General features: G+C 35.2%; 1 protein-coding gene and 1 pseudogene across 19 annotated transcripts in view; one reads left to right on the top strand and one right to left on the bottom strand.

Annotated features, from left to right (window-relative positions):
• Nucleotides 1-3,665: 3,665 nt before the first annotated feature.
• Nucleotides 3,666-18,764, bottom strand: part of THOC2 (THO complex subunit 2) — a gene marked incomplete at its 3' end in the record, with an annotated part of 142,205 nt that continues 127,106 nt past the window's right edge. For 6 of the 18 annotated variants that reach the window (XM_081042737.1, XM_081042744.1, XM_081042745.1 and 3 more), the window contains 4 exons: nucleotides 15,212-15,349; nucleotides 14,799-14,868; nucleotides 14,559-14,716; nucleotides 12,605-12,733 (listed from right to left, as the gene is read on the bottom strand). In XM_081042737.1, the coding sequence (XP_080898863.1) occupies nucleotides 12,605-12,733; nucleotides 14,559-14,716; nucleotides 14,799-14,868; nucleotides 15,212-15,349 (495 nt within the window). Of the gene's footprint in view, nucleotides 4,468-5,481; nucleotides 7,020-12,147; nucleotides 12,194-12,604; nucleotides 12,734-14,558; nucleotides 14,717-14,798; nucleotides 14,869-15,211; nucleotides 15,350-18,764 lie in introns of those variants that run through there. The other 12 variants (XM_081042747.1, XM_081042751.1, XM_081042738.1 and 9 more) reach the window with 8 other exon arrangements.
• On the top strand, nucleotides 5,858-7,188 carry LOC308494435 (tyrosine-protein kinase Fer-like; annotated as a pseudogene). The gene is made up of 2 exons: nucleotides 5,858-5,887; nucleotides 6,403-7,188. The product of its transcript is annotated as a tyrosine-protein kinase Fer-like (transcript).

Genomic DNA, 18,764 nt, shown 5'->3' with positions numbered 1-18,764 from the left:
GGTCAACCTGTTCAGAACAAGACTTTCCAAATCACACCTAAAGTCATTCTCACCATTACCTTAAAATAAAACTGGCCCCCAGATGTATATGGTAGGAATACCTTACTCATTTTACATCTCACTTCCTGTTTGTATCTTGTTAGCATGATCTTTTGTCTGTATTATTGACAACTTGGATCAATTATCCTGGAAAGCACAAAAGGTGCCTGCATAATAGTATCCTGCAGTGGCATATCTAACTACAATTCATAAATACTCTTAGATAATAGATATGTAACCCTAGGAGATGAGTTACTACATACTGCACAAAATTAAGATTGAATATAGTACAATATCATTGTGGTTAAAATTTTGTGGAGACAGAGGCAATAGTAGCTCTTCATCAACCTGATACTCAAGTCCAAGGACATCGAGCTGTTATTATCTGACAAAAACCAGAGTTCAGACTAAGCGAGAGGTTAAGTACCAGGTTATTTTTTAGCTCCTATCCCTGAAATGAAGGCTACTTCTGACTTACAATGTTGCATTTCTCAAGTTTATGTACCCTGTTCTTAATCAAAATATTCTCCTTTCCCTTTTCCTCCATTAAACACCTCCATTTAACAACATCTCAAAGGAATTAAGCTTTGTTAGCCTGACCCATGTATAGATAATGGTGATTAGAGCTCAAAACAGTACCTAAGTTAACTAATCTTTCCTGTTACATTTAATTAAAAGTATCCTATTTAATTTTTTAAAAATAAAGTTTATTGGGGGTAAAAACAGTACCTAAGAATCAGAAACAAAAAGCAACTATTCTTAAAGTGTTACCTTCTCAAGTTGCCATACTTCCTTTAGTCACTATTTCCAATATCCCTTCTATTGTTATTCTTAATTATCATGTCAATTTATGTCTATAAATGCAGTGTCTGTATTCCATTAGCATAAATTAGCATCTTTTAAGCAGCTCCTCTTTTTATTCTCTAGACCCAATAAAATCTTTGGCTCTGACACTGTCTCTAGAAATGTTACTTTAATTTTAAAAAGTAAATACTTAAACCATGCTTCTGACAAGTGTGAAGATAATATTAAGCAGCTGTTATATTATAAGCTTCATTCTACCTTTGAGGCAGCCTTAGAGATTAGTATCCATAAAAATGAAAAAAGAAAAGCAAAGGCCAGGCACAGCATTTAAATTAATGAGATTGTTTGCTACTTGTATTGTGGGAACCAAACGATGGTTGCATGAATTTCTGATCTTTACGAACATGCTTATAAAAAGGTCATCATAAGTCCCAGTTGAGGAAACCTGTCTCAAATATTCAAAAATGTTTTCCCGGATTAAACCAAACCATCAGAGACCTGGATGCCTAGACCACATATTTTGGTGCCATTGTAGACATATCCTTACTAGAATAGTTGAGGTGCTGGCCACCAGCTAACACTTAGGGCCATTAGAAGGTAACATACCTTTGTTTTATTCACTAAAAAGGCAGGGATTCTTCTTTATGAGAATGCAAAGAAGTGACTTTCAGGCTTCACTGCTAGAAAAATGTTCTTCTCCACTGTAACTCGCTTTTTATACGATAGACGCTATAATTACTGTAACTGACCACATTACCTTCTCTGTGTGGCCTGCCAGGTTTCTCAGAGCCAATTCTTGGCCCAGGTGTACATGACATTTTGGGATATTAACCTCATTTTAGGTATTAATTTCACCTAGAAATCAAAATTTTTCATTTACTTTTTAAATCTTGCACTGAATGTTTTCTTCATAAATCCTTTTTGGAACATGGTAGGGTACAAATAAAACAATTACTTAACTTTTGGGAAAAAATAAGGCTACTAGGACTTGTACCCATATTTGACTGAAGTGTTTCCTTGAAATAGAAAACGGCTCTATAACATGTACCAGTGACTTTCCAATAAATTGCAAATCACTTGTAGATTCATCTGATAAGGCAAGATGTCGTAACTTTTGCCCCTACCATTTAAGACAAGGTAGGGGATGGACAACTATCTTCAAACTTCTCGCCAGCTCCAGAGAAAGGTAGAGGGTTATAAAGGTTTTAGAGTTCTTTGGTACAAGACAAAAACAAACTCAACACCTTAGATTTATCTTTTTGAGAACTGAGTAAAAGCTATAGACCCAGAAAAATGCACGTAACCACAACTTGCATTCAATTTCTGGGGGGTCTACGGATATCCTCCAAGTCCATTTATCAGCGTAAAGAACTCCCTTCTAGAAAATGGCAAGCTTAGATGCCAGCCACTAGAGCTCAGAGCCTAGATCCTGAAGAGAAATCCTGTATATTTCACAATTTCATGCAAAAGATTCAAAGATGGATGGGGAATTAGGGACAGCTCCTGCTCCCATTACTTAGTCAGAAAATATTCATACTGTGATAACTGCCTCAAAATATCCTGCTTTGCATATCTGCACTCCATATGATCACTCTGTATATAAAGCAGTAAGCCCCATCTCACCCAACCTCCTTACCCAGGTTTATTTTTCCTCAGGGGACCTCCCTCCACATTATTTATTGTTTGCCTCCGTTGACTAGAATGGAAGTTCTATGAGGGAAGGGACTTTGTTTTGCATTAAAAGGCACTCAAATATTTGTTAAATAAATTTTCTATAGGATTCTCTATAACAGGTCTTTGTAAATAAAGTTTTACTGGAACTCAGTCATATTCATGTACGTATCATCCATGGCTGTCTTCGCACTATAATGGCAGAGCTGAGGAGGTACAACAGGATTGACATAGCCTGCAGTCTCAAGTATTTGCTACCCGGTCCCTTACAAAAAAAGCTTACTGACTACCAATAGCACTCATTTGGTCCTCATTTCTCAAGCTAGATTGGAAGCACCTAGGCACAAAAGTTAGGACTTAATACTTCTTTGTACATAGAACAGAGGAGATGCTTAAAAACAGCTATCACTATACAAACCCAGATTTGCTACCTCCAACATAAATTATTTTTGCACAGTTAAATCCAAAGTTAGTTTTCCATCGTCGACGCAGTTCTAGCAAGGCCACAACAAAAAGTGTGCAATAATTTGGGAAACAGGGAGAAGAGATACTATGCTAAGTAGCAGCAAACTTTCTCATTCAAACTTAAAATCATGTAATCTTTAAAATGTGAACACAATATAACAACTGGCAAACTCTTCCCTGATATAGTTCAGACAAATGATTTTGAGATAAAGCAGTTATTTTCTCAATGTCAAAATCATGCTAAAATGTATAATTTCTTTTTATGTCAGGCACATTATAGGTACTCAACCGTCACTGAATGGATCATTCTCCTATAAATAATTATTGTGGTCATCAATTTGGCAAATTACCCGTACCTGTAAAGGGGCATCAAGATTTATAGCTCTTTGCCAATGCCAAAATATGCTCAGCATTGCACAATTCTTTTAAAAATTATAGCCTTTATTGTCACTCTCATTGGTTCCAAGGAACTGAAGAGCAAGTGGTAATTTTCGGCATGATTTCAGCCCTCTGTTTACCCCATGTACAAAAGTGAGCAAATAGGATTTTTTTCATATTATTGAATGAGATGTCATTTGAAAACATTATAGTCCATGAACTAAGAAGAGAGAGGAGAAGGGCTAGGAACCTTACTAAATTATCTTTGCTAAGCTATTTTGAATAAGTAACAATATACACAGTGATATACAATCATTTGATAAAACTATTGTTTATTTAGAAAAAATGTTACACTGGTAGAATTTAGTAGATAAAAAAATTTTCTTTTAAAAATGTCACTGTGAAATTTTTCCACATGAAAGTTCAGCAATACAAAGCTCCTATAGCTGTAGAGTTAAAACACAATTTACTTTTGATTCCACCCCTGTAGATTTGTCTAACATAATTACAAGAAAAAATGGCAAGAGACAAGTGAGTGCTGGTACCTTTTTCATTTTTAAACAGGTTTTAATGTTGTACATATACTATGTAAAATGATTCCTAAGCACTGCATTAGACACTGCTCCCACTTAGATTTAGTGAGTAATATTAAAAATAGGCCAATAAATTAAAACTGAGTTTTAAAATGAAGTAAATTCAAAATGGTTCAATAAGTGTTTATTTTCAGTTTCAAACAATAAAAAGGAAGCATTTCAGAGTAAAATTAAAAAAAAAGCTAAACCCAGGCATATTTAGTTAACCTAAAGTAAAATTCTGTACAAATGTAACCTTATTTGCTTGTTGGGAATTGTATGCAGCACATTGTGCTAAAAATATGGAATAGTGAACACTTTCAGCCATTTACTGAAAATAAACATGTAGAAACTAAGCAACAAGTTAAATACAGTAATGCACAACTCAACAATTTTAAGTTCTTGGCATGAAGCAATAAAACAGATGACTAAGTAATTTAAGGAGATGCAAATGGGCCCTCTTCATTCATAATTCTTGGCAATCTACTCAGGAAAATAAATTTCTGGTCACAGCTGAATAATTTCATTCCAATCTCACCTGAAAGAAACAAAGTAATTATATTGATAGGAAAGAAGGAAGGAAGGAAGGAAGGAAGGAAGGAAGGAAGGAAGGAAGGAAGGAAGGAAGGAAGAAGGAAGGAAGGGAAAAAGGGAGAGGGGAAGGAGGGAAGGATATAAAGAGGAAGGGAGAGAGTGAGAAAAGGAGAATGAGAGAAGGGAAGAAAGAAGAGGAAAGGAGAGGAGGAAGTAAAAAGGAAGGGAGGAGGGAAGGATGGAAGGAAGGAAAGGAAAGGAGGGAGGAAGGAGGGAAAAAAGAAGAGGGAAGAGGAGGAGGTAAAAAGATAGGAAGGAAGGAGGGAGGGAGGGAGAGAGACGGAGGGAGAAAGAAGGAAGGAAGTGACGATGGAAGGGAGGAAGGACGGAGGGAAGGAGGAAGGGAGAGACGGAGAAAAGGAGGGAGGGAGGAGGGAAGAAAGAAGAGGGAAAGACAGGAGGAGGTAAAAGAGAGGGAGAGAGGGAGGGAGAAGGAGGAAGAAAGGAAAAGAGGAAGGAAGGAAAGAAGGAAGGAAGGAAGGAAGGAAGGAAGGGAGGAAGGGAGGAAGGGAGGAAGGGAGGAAGGGAGGAAGGGAGGAAGGGAGGAAGGGAGGAAGGAAAGAAGGAAAGAAGGAAAGAAGGAAAGGAGAGAGAGGGAGGGAAGGCAGGAAGGAAGGAGGGTTTAAGAAAGAAAAATAAATCAGTTAGTTCTGTCAATAACAAAGGCTTGGATTAAGTCCCCAGATAAGGATGAAATGTCTGTGTATTTCTCATTGCCCACTCTCAGAAACCATTAAAGATAGGCACACTGTGATGACTTAAAAAAAATGCTGAACATCTTTGTCTGTGAGAGAGGGAGGGGTGGGGCGAAGGGAGGAAGGAAATAATGAAATAGAAACAGGTAAAACATTCCACAGGGGCAAGCAATAGCTTGTCAAAAGTAAACAGAACACAGCAATGAAAAGAAACCAATTTTACATGATCAACAAAAAAAGAGAAAAATGACATCACATTTTTTACAAGGACATGATTTTAATAGTGACTTATATTAAGATGCAACGTCTGCTAAATTATAAAAATTGCTTTAAAAATATATTGACTTAATTATACTCATTTACTTTCCTTTATGTATTGACAATTTTTCAAATACTGCATATTGAAATAAATTCAAAACATGATTAATACAACATGTGGCAAATAACTTCTTATCTGCCTAACATTGTTCTCATTCAATTTTTAAACTAATGCTTAACGCATTAAACTTTATTGATGAAAATACTACATTCACATTTCATAAAACCAGAGCTAGAAGAGCCTTAGAAAATAATCACACTTGCATGAAATGCTAACAAATAATTTACATAATCATTTCTATACAACATTCTGTTCACACCATGTATAATCCTGACATTATCAATTTAATTGTGGATACACTAATGTTGAACTTACAATTTTAATACTTAAAAATCATTGTTCCTGTCCATCACTGGTGAATGGATAAACAAAATGTGGTATACATTCATACAATGGAATATTATTCAGTTATAAAAAGAAATGAAGTTATGATACATGCTACAACATGGATGAACCTTGAAAACATGATGCTATGTGAAAGAAGCCAGACATAACAGGCCACGTATTGCATGATTTCATTTCTATGAAATGTCCAAAACAGGCAAATCTATAGAGACAGAAAGTACATTAAATCATTTCCAGGGCCTGAGGGAAGGGGAGAATTGGGAGTGACTGCTAACAGGTGTGGGGTCTCTTTGGGGTGATTAAATCAATAGTAATGATTATACAACATAGTGAATATACTAAAAACCACTTTAAAACGGCAAGTTTTATGTTATGTGAATTTCATCTCAATTTTTTAAATGGCAAAAAAAAGTCAACGTTCCAATGAAGAGTATCATGATATCAGTATGGCCATAATTAGAATAAGAAATGGGTTCTCAATCATGAAGATGTCACAATAGGAGTATTACTGGACAAGGGAAATTCTGATGACATATTTAAGGGCACATTGAAGGATAAAACTGTTATTGCTGTTCAAACATGTAAAGATGATCTTTCCCAGGAACTGAAATTAAAATTTTTACAAGTAGCCAAAATCCTCAAGCAATATAATCATCCCAAAATTGTCAAACTTATAAGAGTTTGCACACAAATACAGCCTATCTACATCATTAAGGAACTGGTTCCAGGAGGCGATTTCCTCTCCTTTCTGAGAAAGAAGGATGAACTAAAACAGTTAGTGAAATTTTCATTAGATGCTGCTTCTGGATGACGAATCTCGAGTAAAAACTGTATGCACAGGGACCTTGCTGCAAGACACTGCCTGGAGGTGAAAATATAATGTTCTGAAAATCAATGACTTTGGAATGTCTCGTCAAGAGGATGGTGGTTTGTATTCATCTTCTGACTTAAAGCAGATTCCCATTAAATGGACAGCACCAGAAGCTCTGAATTATGGGAGATATCGTTCTGAGAGTGACGCATGGGGCTTTGGCATCCTCCTCTGGGAGACCTTCAGTTTAGGGGTCTGTCCACACCCTGGAATGACAAATCAGCAAGCACAAGAGCCAGTGGAAAGAAGATACTGGATGTCAGTCTCTCAGTATTTATAAAATAGTGCTGAGGTGTTGAGATTACAAACTTGAAAACCGCCCCAAGTTCAGTGAACTTCAGAAAGAAAACTGCCATCAAGAAGAAAGTCACATAGTGACGAAACAGTGCCAAACTCAGCCTTCAGGACTCTATCCTCCAGCAGAGTAATATTTTCTTCTCATTAACAATGAGTTTATACCATATTACCTGGAACATTCTCTAAAGTTTTTTTTTAATTAATTCTTTTTTAAAAAAACATGGGCTGCTTTTAACCACTACATATAAGAATGCAAGGGATCACACAGATCTATCTTTTTCAGACCTAGGACAGTTGATGTTTCTCAAAGGGTTTCTACTTCAGGCTCAGTTCAGAGTTGGCTGCCCTCTATCCTAGACACCTCTACTCTACTGGTGCTACAAACTGCATTGGTAATACCATCTTTGCAGGACACATTCCAACAAAGTGTCCCTCTATTCTGCTAAGACAAAATTACATTTATAAACATCACTTTCTATTGGGAATTATCTGCACATCCAGGGTTTTATTCCTCTCTTTTCTTGCCAAAAATAAGACCTGCTGTATTAGATTGTCATTTGCCTATTTTCCACCATGCCATACTTCTACTCATGCATCAGAAAACTGCATGAAATGACCTCATGAAAGAGCACCCACTTTGGGCAGACACAGCTGATTTTAAATGACGGTATTTTATAGAGAGCTGTGACAGCAAGAAGCAATTTTGAAAAGTAGGGTGGTCTGGAGAAAGAAACAATAGCTAGACTGGTGATCAAAGTAAAGAAAGGCAAATATAAATTCAGCCTTCTTATCAGAGGTATGCTTTTATAAACTATCTCTCTCTCTCTCTCTCTCTCTCTCTCTCTCTCTCTCTCATACTCACTCCAAATAGAAACTCATATATGGATGAAGTTGACAGCTAAAAAGTCAAATGAACATTTATGAGGAAGAAATAAGTTATAGGAGAAAGACATAAGGACAGCCATCCTAATTCCACTTTACTCCTTCATTTACCCCTATACTGCTACCTAGGAATTCTTAACATAGCAAACACACTTCCTGGGATGTTTCATGTAGATAAAATGTGACTCAGAGTTAAAACTGGGATTGTGTTGACCTGAATCTTAGCGTACCTAGCGGTGCCTCTTAGGATAAATGTGTCTGTAGAGGATAGTCACACTCAAGGGTAGATGTGGCATGGGAGGCCTTCTGTAATTGCTAACGACTGTATGTCTAAAAAACAGCACAGCCCCTTAGTGAATATTTGGTCTACCTTAAGTGGAATAAATGAAATGGAAAACTCCTCCTGCTCTCTCCAACTGTTTGGTGCCCATGAATGCCAGTGCACAGAACTCACACCCAGTACTTTTAAAAGCATAAAGGATGACAACGAAAAGGAAAAATAGTTTGTGCCTATCATTTCAACCAAACAAAACTTTTGTACACATTCAATGATTACTACAGACCCAAATGAAAGCATAATAAACCTGCCCTCAAAAAAATATGCTGCAGCACATAAAGCAACTTCTTTTTAAACAGTATACTATAAAATGCTGTAAATAAATGGAACATTCCTTTGAGGGCAAAAAGAAGTCAGTGCTGTGTCTTATCAACCCCAAAGAGATATACTTAATACTTTTGTACATAGTTTTCCATGTAAAGTTAACAGTTACCATGTAAAGTTAACAAAGTAACTGAAACATAGCAGGTTATAAATAAAAATATTTCGTTGTTTGATTAGAAGGCAGTTCCTGCCTTCTATAAGATCACACTGTAAGTAGACGGGTATGTAACATATTCATATGTAGATAAGAATCAGTGATTAGGACTCTGTAGACAAGCCCCCAAACACGTAAGCAATGGAAAACCACTGAGAAAGAAACTTAATTGAACACTCCTTACTTCAACACATATTGCCAGCATCTAGGACTATGGCTCAGTATGGCAACACAGTCCCCAAATAAGCAATCTTTGAGCCTTTAGGAAGTCAGTTTCCAAGTATGGACTGAAGAAAAAAGACTCATGACAATAATTACAAAATATATTATTTACAGGGATTAGTATATAATGGAAACAAAGTAAGCTTGGTGGCAATTGATTGAGCTAAACTATAAAAAGCACCCATTCTCTTTATAAGGAGGGCAGCTCCTAGGCAGGTTTAGCCGATTGCTGCCATGCTGAAATCAGGACACAATATTGCCAGATGTCTCAATTCTTCAACAGAAACTGAAATTTAAATTTTTGTCAACTCTTCTGATTTTTAAAGGCAACCACTTTTTTAAAATGTTAAATATTGTTGTGAGACCCAGAAGATACATCTAACAAGCCACATTATGCCCAAGGGCTGAGTTTTTACAACCTTGGGTTTAAAGGATAAAAGAGTTAGGTTACACATACAAGACTTGAGGTAAGAGATGGACCTGTAAAATATATTAGGCTTCATTGGTGTGGAGGATTAGAATAGGAATGTAGTATATTACAAATACAGATGGATAGGATAGAGCTAACTGCTAATGTTCTTTGAAATCAAAAATAAAATTCAAGAAGATTGAGCTTCTCAAAGTCTGGGAGCAAGTTTCAGTGTAGCACAGTATCTGGTTCATAAAAGGACTTTCAGTAAGTTAGCTGAACTCAACATTCATGAATTGAGGACCACATGTATCAAATTAAAATTAAGAACCTAAAGGATGGTTTTAAAAAGGAAATTTTAATAGGCAGAAATTTAAAATAAATTAGAGGAAAAGATTAAAGGCAAAGTAGCTAGTAATGTTCAAGGGACTAAATCAAGGAGAGATAAGGAATTTGGACAAAGACTCTAGCAATAACAAGTAACAGAAGATACAGAGAACAAGCAGAAAGAATTGTGCAACTGAAATTATGAAAGAGGGAAACAATTTAATCTGGGTCACATTTACACATTGCATTTTCTTAATTCTAATGCAATCATTTCAATGTTTCTGAAATCAGGGTGGTACTTACAAATCAATGTCATTTCTCTATTCACCCTTCTCACAAAATAGTTCTAGAAACCAATAATAAATCTTATAATTAATGACATCTTTGAATCACAGAAATGTGACATACGCAGCAGCTCTTTTTTTTTTCAGAATGTAAAATAAGGAAAAAGCAGAGTAGGGAGCAGCAAATGTGAAGTAACCTAAAGGTAAATGGTGCCAATCCAAAATGATGAGACCTTTAAAGGTAAAGAAAGAACAAGAAGAAGATGTGACCGACCCTAAAATGTATCCAATAGGAGGCAGCCAGAACAGCCAGAAAGTACAGTACGTAACTGTCAACAAGAAATTGAACAGGATGAACATCAAGCTAAATGTATCTTAAAAGGGTATCTGAATTGAGTAGCTCTGCTACAATACCACCAACCTAAGATCTAACACCCAGGTCAGTCTTTTCATGCCTTTGTTCCTGAGAGATTCTATATAGAGAGGTAGAGTACAAATCCATGGCCTGTGTGAAGAAGAACTCAAAAGGAATCTGTAGCATAACCTTCACATACCAAAGCATAATATTTAGGTACTAAGTGAAGAGAGAGAGATAAAATCACAGTGAAAGTTATCAGTGACTATGGTTGGCCCATTCCTACTAAAGATATAAGAGGTAGGGTTTTTTTGGGTTTTCTTTAATATGGAGACCATAGGAAAGCAAGAAGTAAAAAGCAAAACGCCAAACTAGAAAAAAGGTTAAAATGAAGAATTTTAAAAGAAAGAAAAAGAAGATTAAGACTTTGTAGTTCACTAGTGAAGACAGCTAGTTCTTGGGGCACGGGATGGCTACAATTGAAGAATGGGCAACAATTATTTCTTTTACAATATTTCTATTTTAAAAAATCACTAAATTCTAAATGCCCTCATTTTACCATACTCTACTACTTAGATAACAAGCACAGAATAACAAAGCAGAAAAAGCACAACACTACTCAGGAGGTTACCTATTTATTAGCAACCTCAAATCCCTGCTTTGCAGCCAAAATAACTATGACGAAATCTATACGGTAAAGCTCAAACCCTTATACAGAACAGGCTTTCAGGCATTTCTCACTCTTAAATAACTGTAAACAGCCTTGGTTATCTATCTGGTTTCATAAAAGATTAGAAGCAGCAAATAATATTAGGCGGAGGGTATAGACAGCAAGTATACTTTACATCATTTAGAAGTAACAGCTAATATGGAAACCAGAAAATGGACTACACAAAAGAATCAACACCTTCAAATACAGCCATATTGAACCATTAAATGTAGAGGGCAAATCTCCTACATACCTCAATAATCCTAAGGCATCACCAAACAAGAACTACTCAGACAATGACCTGAGTGCTCAAAAGTCTATATTAGGTTCTCAATACTGTCCACTAAGACAGTGGATTACTATCCACATAAAATTTATCTAAGATGTTTAAAACACTTTAAATCTCACATAAGGCATAATAACTACCTTGAAAACAAAGCTGCATATTTTAAATTCCAGAACTAAAAGCACAGACCACATTTTTTAGTTTAGCAAAAGTTTGGCACTGGTAGAAAAAGAGGCACAAAAACTTAAAACAAAAATCTCTGAATAACATATCTGTGTGAAAAGGCCAAAAAAACAGAGAATACTAAATGGCAAGAAGACCTATGTTTAAGTGTTGGCTCTGCCAGCTAGTATCTGTCACACTCTTCAACTTAACCTCTCAGTCTCAGTTTCTTCACCTGTAAAATGCAGATACCACTACCACTTACAAGGCTATAGGCACTTTAAAAAAGGTAATTAATTATCCAGACAAGATGGGAATGAGTGGTGAAAAGAAAGCCAGAAATTCTAAAATACATCTTGATGCTTAAAAAGAAAAAAATGCATAGCTAATCAACCAACTTAAAATGAAAACAGCTCAAAAATAACTGTGACTCTTGTTTTGCATCTATACACAAAGACCTAGTCATTATATTTGGGTGGAAAATTCTAGTAGTACCCTGCAAAATGGATCTAGCTTCTTCAACATTATCAGACCTCATTTTATAAAAATTCCTCTTTAAATGAAAAGGAGGTGAGAGAACACTCACCTTGATTGAAAGTCTTCATTATCTGTGCTTGTCCGAGGACTTATGAGTAGATGACAAATTAAGGGAAAACAACTTGAAAAAAAAAAAAGAACCGTGTCTCATCTTTTAGTACAATCCCTCAGCTTGCAGGCCTACTTGGCTGTAACCAGACTGGAGCCTCAAATTCTACCAGCTCTGCTCGTCCGCATCACCTTGCCCTTCAATTCCCCATACCCCCAGCCCAAGGGACTCTGTGTTCCCTTTTTCCTCTCAGTGATAACACAGCCAGAGGGACTCTAAATCCCTTGGTGGCGTAAAACAACCTCAGTCACCAACAAAGTTAAAAAAATTATCAAGACTCCCACTTCCACATTTCGTACCTTTGAGAGGGTTAACTGGAGAGACGATTTAAAAGCTAAGAAGCTCTTAAACATTTACACCACATACTACAAGGGTACAATTCAAAACATGACCAGTATCAAAGCTTTCCATTGCACTGATTAAAAGCATCAATAAGATGAAAAGGATATTGTTTCTTCTCTTCCTTTCCTCCTGAACTGTCCCGTTTCTCTTTTTTTTCTATCTTTTCTTTATCATGCCTGGACTCCTATAAGGAATTGTGGAATTAGTTGGGGAAGGGAAAACCAAATATAAAAATCAGCTCAAAATCCCTTTTCAGTCACCCACCAGTCATAATTTTTTCTTCAAAAACTCATTTAATATGACACTAAGAGCACAAGCAACAACAACAAAATTGGACTTCATCAAAAGTAAAAACTTTCATGCATCAAAGAACACTAGTGAGAAAGTGAAAAGACAACCTACTGAATAGGAGAAAATATTTGCAAATCATATCTCTTAAGGGTCTAGTATCAGACTATATCAAGAATTCTTACAACTGAGCAACAAAAAGACAAAATCCAATTTAAAAAATGGCCAAAGCATCTGAATAGATTTCTCCAAAGAAGATATGCAAATGGCCAAAAAGCACATAAAAAGACGTTCAACATCATTAGTCATTAAAGAATGCAAAAATCAAAACCACAATGAAATACCATGTCATACCCACTAGGTTGGCTATAATAAAAAAAGTAAAATAAACGTAATTTTTTAAAAACAGAAAATAACAAGTGTTGACAAAGATGCAGAGAAATTGGCACCCTCATATATTGCTGGTAGAAATGTAAACTGTGCAGCCACTGTGGAAAAGTTTGGCAGTTCCTCAAAAAGGTAAACATAGCATTACCATTTAACCCAGAATTTCTACTCATGGATATACACCAAGGGAATTTAAAACAAATATTCAAACAAATACTTCATAGCAGCACTATTCACAATAACCAAAAGGTGGAAAACAACACAAAAGTCCATCAACTGATGAATGGTAAACAAATGTGGTCTACAATGCAATATTATTTAGCCAAATGAAGTACTGATACACGCTACGCCATGGAAGAATCTCAAAAACATTATGCTGAGTGAAAGAAGTCAGACACAAAAGGCCACATTATTATATGATTCCATTTACATGAAATATCCAAAATTGGTAAATCCACAGAGACAGAAAGCAGATTAGTAGTTGCCAGGGGATAAAGGGAGGGTGAAATGAGGAATGACTACTTAATGGGTATGGATGTTTTGGAACTAGACAGAGATGATGATTGCACAGTGTCAATATACTACATGCCACTGAACTGTATACTTTAAAATGGTAAATTTTATGTTATGCACATTTTACCTCAATTTAAAAAATACTTATTTAACAGGACAGCCTCCCTTTTAAAGCATATAGAAAATTTAAAACTATCACCTTATAACTTTCCCAAACTGCTTTTAAGAACTATAAACATATGGCATATATTTTGAATCTATACCATATTAATGCTTTGTAAACACTTAACACTTTAGTAATGACTTGCTTACTTTATGACAGATGCATGGGATGTATTTTGAATATCAACCATTAGTATCTAAGAGAATGCATACTATACTTAATTTGAAAATCAATTACAAATTGCAAACATAAGTTTATTAGAAGAAAATGAAACAAAAATATTGAAAATCACAGTTAATAAGGACTTTATGACAATGGAGCAATCAGGGAGAATACATCTAAGCATATTTCAATCTCATGAATGAAGAGAAACTAAAAGCATTTGTTGGCGAAGGAAAAAGAAAACACAGAAAGAAAGGCTGAAACTCAGTGACCAGAAGTAGGTAGGAGTGTAATGGAGAGGAAAAGGAATTTCAGAGGTAAACTAATTCTACCCTTCCTGTAACTTGGGACTGAACTGGTTGGAATTCCGCAGATAACGTACCCTATCCCCAAACAACAAAAGACTATTTGACTGCAAAAAACCTCAATATTTGCTAAATTTTCAAAGTTAGTTTTCTAAAAAAAAGTATACTGTTCCTTTGTTTTCCTAATTTACCTTTTTGCCACCGGAGGAGATTTTATCCATCTTTTCAGATTTAAATGAATCGCCACCTTTTTCTTTGCCTGACGATTTTGACTTATTTTTTTCCTTGTCTTTCTCATTTGGATAAGGAGACTCACATGGACTTTCACTTTTGTGTTTTGAAACCCCCACTAAAATTATAAAAGAAAATCATGAAAGCCTTTTCCAATTCAGTTTGACAATTGCTTCAAAAGTGTTAATAAGTCTACCTACTTGTTCCATTTTCCTCTTTTCGCCTCTTGGTTAAGTCTGGTGGTACTTCACGATCATTGTTTGAGTGATCCTAGAACCAAGAATTGTGAACTGCATTGATCAAGAGTTTATGTTTTTGTTTTAAAGTATTATTTTTTATACAAAAAGCGCACAGCTAAGCAGCACTGAAGAATATTTGTGGTAGTTTCATATACTTGATAAAATGACATGAAAGACAAGCAGAGCTGGAAGAGATTATTAGGTTGAAGATTCCCATTTCGGTAGAATATCCAAACACAGTTTAGGGTGAAAATACCAGTTAAAACACTAAATAACAGATTCCCATGCAACAAACTAGTACTTTAAAAAAGGCAACAAACATATTACTGTACAGGATAATGAGCTTTCCAAACTAGTTATAAAAAATTACAAACCCTTTTCCGCTCTTTCCTGTCCTTTTCATCTTTTTTCTCTCTTTCTCTGGATCTTTCCCTTGACTTGTCCAAATCTTTCTTCTCCATTTCTCTCTCCTTACTCTTGGATAGTGATGGAGGAGTATGATTAAGGTAGAGCTGTTAAATTAAGGCAATATTACTAAAGATTATTAGTTTTCCAGTATGGGCAACATTTCCTTGATTGTTTATTTAATGAAAGACAATTGGTAGTTAGACTTCAAAGTCAAAACTGGTTAGCTGTGTGGATTATAAGAGATAAAATGAAAGAACATGGCACAAATTACACAAAGACTTCAATTCTTGGCCTTATAAAAATTATCATTTAAACTCAATCAGTTCACTCCTGCCTCAACTGTAACTCATTCATAAATTCACAAGCTACAGTTCCTTTTATAGCCCTACTGTGAAGACCTATAACCATCATTACAAGAGTTGATATGTGAAAAATAGTTACTGGGCTTTAAAAAAAAAACACATACAAACCTCTATACAATCATGCAAATTTTAAATAGTTTTATCATCTATTGATAGGCAATAAATGACAGTGAGCAAAAGTGTAAAATAAAGCCTAGCCATGACTGACTAATAAATCTTTCTGCCTCAGTGTACACCATGCATAGGTTAACCTAAATTATTTTTACAAAGGTAAAGGCTGCATATTCTCTACTTCTGAAAGCACTCCAATTTCTATCAAATAATCACAATTAACTGTGAAATCTGTCTTACTGGTTCTAAATAACTCAGAAAACTAGTCAGCTAAGGATGACATAACAACTCAAAGACTGAAAAATGATCAATCAGTGTTCTCCTCTGCTTATTCTTCCTCTGTCAAAAGGCCCATGGGCAATAAAACAGCCAAAGATCAAGGATTTGCTAATTCTAAATAATTAAGAGATAACCTTACTTATGTAAGTTGTAAATATGAAAATCCATTATAAAAGAAAATATTAAGGAAGTAATCAGATACCTAACCTTACAGTGTTTATAATTGGGCTACAAGCTTATGTTTAATTTAAGACACTAATAGTTTTAGGCAGCAGAATACTGAACATAACTTATTATATAACTATGCAATTCTAGATATACCTTAAGAATGAAAATAATAGAGAATCAAAAGTCAAATATTTTACATGAGGAAATCCTTTGGTATTCAAAGGAATACATGAAAAAAGACAACCATCAGTTTGAGAATTAAAGAAACACTTATTTTTTAACACCACCAAATATTTTCAATTCAGCTGGCTCAGAAATACTGCCATAACAGTGCAGAAGTAGATTCTTTAAAATTTCAATGTTTAAAAGTTGATGATCAACTGAAATAGACAAAATGTTCATTAATAACAAAGAGCAAGAGAATGAGAAACAGTCATAAAAGTGCTTGTCTGAAAGGTACTCTTGCTGGGTGTAATGCCCTAAATGACACTTCAAGATTTTCTAATGGTAAGGTGTATTCATATTTTAATATTACTCATGAAACTGATTAAGACAAAGGAAATATTATGCAATACTCAAAGAAGATTTCTCTAAGGGAAGTATTGCTCAATTTTCCCAATAAAGGCAAAAAAATAGTTTGTGGTTACAAATAAGCACACGTGTGCACCCCCCCCCAAGAATGTTTTTAACTGTGCCTAATTTGAATCCTGTATTGCAAGGAATTGAGAAACCTAGAAATTCTTAGTTTAGAAATGGACTCAATTCTATTCCTTCTTTCTATCCTTCTAAGAGAATTGTTCTGATCACAATACTCTTTTCCACTAAAAGAGTCTCTCATTACCTATGGAATAAAATGCATACTCCTTTGCTTAGGTGTTCCAAACTCTTCACAATCTTTGCACAATCATATCCTACTATGGAGCAACCTAATGCACTCTATGCTGTGGCTACCACTGCTCCCTAACACCCTATCCTTCCTACTTCTCTTCACCAGAATGGTTGCTCACTTATACCTTAATCTCTTAAAATCCTACTTAGCCTTCAAAGACAGTTCAAAAGTCATCCGGCAGTTCGACTGTCCCTCAATTCTGCAACTCACTTTCCAGTGAACTCATATTATTTTATCCTAACCTTTTTTGTGACAGGTATCCCAATAATTTCATACCATTTATTTTTGTCCATAACATAGTCTCCAGTATGGTAAGAAAGCTAATGTGCCTTTTCTACTTTTAAACACTGCCTTATACGCAGTGAGTACTCAATACATGTATGCCAAATAAAATTAATGATTTGTTAAATAGATCTATATGTAGTGTTGTTGAATTTTGTTTTTGATTTGCTTTTATTTTTGACATTGGGCTCATTAGGTTCGAAAAACAATGACTGATTTTCAAAATCTGTTTAATAGAACACTGCTACATTGATCTGATTAAGGCTACAATATGTAAAGATGGCCTCACTTGCAGACTTGGGTTTGGTTGTAAATGCTTTTTTTAAGATGGTGAACAGAATTAAAAGTAGCATTCTCTTTTGAGGTGGTTATTGCTGCCCTCCTAAATTACAGAGAAACTAGGTTATAGGAGCATGCTTTTCACACGTTCTTCATCAAATGTAGCTGGTAGGATTGCCAGGTAAAAACACAACTGACCAAAACCGCCAATTAGAAATTGGGAGTGGGAGGTGAACTGACAAAATATTTGGATACTAAGCTAGATTTTTCTCCTTTAACTAATCTTACTTGAAAAGCCAATTCCATGTATTACATTTTACCGTGGATTAGAAAGTGATCATAGTAAGTAATTTTACATAAAAAAGGAAGATCCCAGGGCATAACTAAAAGGTTCAACTAAAGCAGGGAACAATTTTATATGTAAGAGTTACAAGACAACATGAAAAAAGACACGTCTTTCAAGTCCTCTAAAAAGTAAAAGTTACCCCCCGAACAGTGAGTGTACACAGATCATCAATTTTAGAGATCATTCAAAGTCCAGTAAATTTTTTTCTAAGACATTCAAATACTATTAAAATTTCCTAGACACAAAAAAAATTAACATCAACTACTACGCAGACCAGTAAACTTTGGATGCTTTACCAAAGTTCAAAGATCTAAGAGAGTTCATTTCAAACATTTACTGAACACTGAATAATATTGCCAGTAGTATGAGTCACATAATTTTTTAGAAGCGTGTTCATATGCCTGTCATTTTCAAAATTTTCTAGTTGAATGTGAAATGAATCTATTGAATTTTAAATGTCTCCAGTCCCCATCGTTTTTTAAAGGGAGGGAAGTCAAAAGATTGACTTGAATCACTAACTAAAAACAAGACAAACATACTACAGGAGTTAGGAACCCTGTCAACTACTGGTGAAATGGGTGCTAAGAATCAAGGAACCATTAATTTCTTTTCTTGTAATTTTTTTCATTGTGGTAAGAACAAATGAGGAACCTCAATTGTAGTCCAACTTTTAGTACTGACAAGTTATATGCCACTGGGAAAGGATCAAGAACGTTTTTAGTCTCTTATTTGTCAAAAAGACACTACCACCTGCCCTATCTACCTCACAGCACTGTAATGAGCATAAAATGAGATAACATATG

The sequence above is a fragment of the Rhinolophus hipposideros genome (genome assembly GCF_964194185.1).
Source record: "Rhinolophus hipposideros genome assembly, chromosome: X".
NCBI classification, from domain to species: domain Eukaryota; kingdom Metazoa; phylum Chordata; class Mammalia; order Chiroptera; family Rhinolophidae; genus Rhinolophus; species Rhinolophus hipposideros.
The sequence above is the reverse complement of the archived record's forward strand: the minus strand, read 5'-3'. Positions and strand labels throughout refer to the sequence as shown.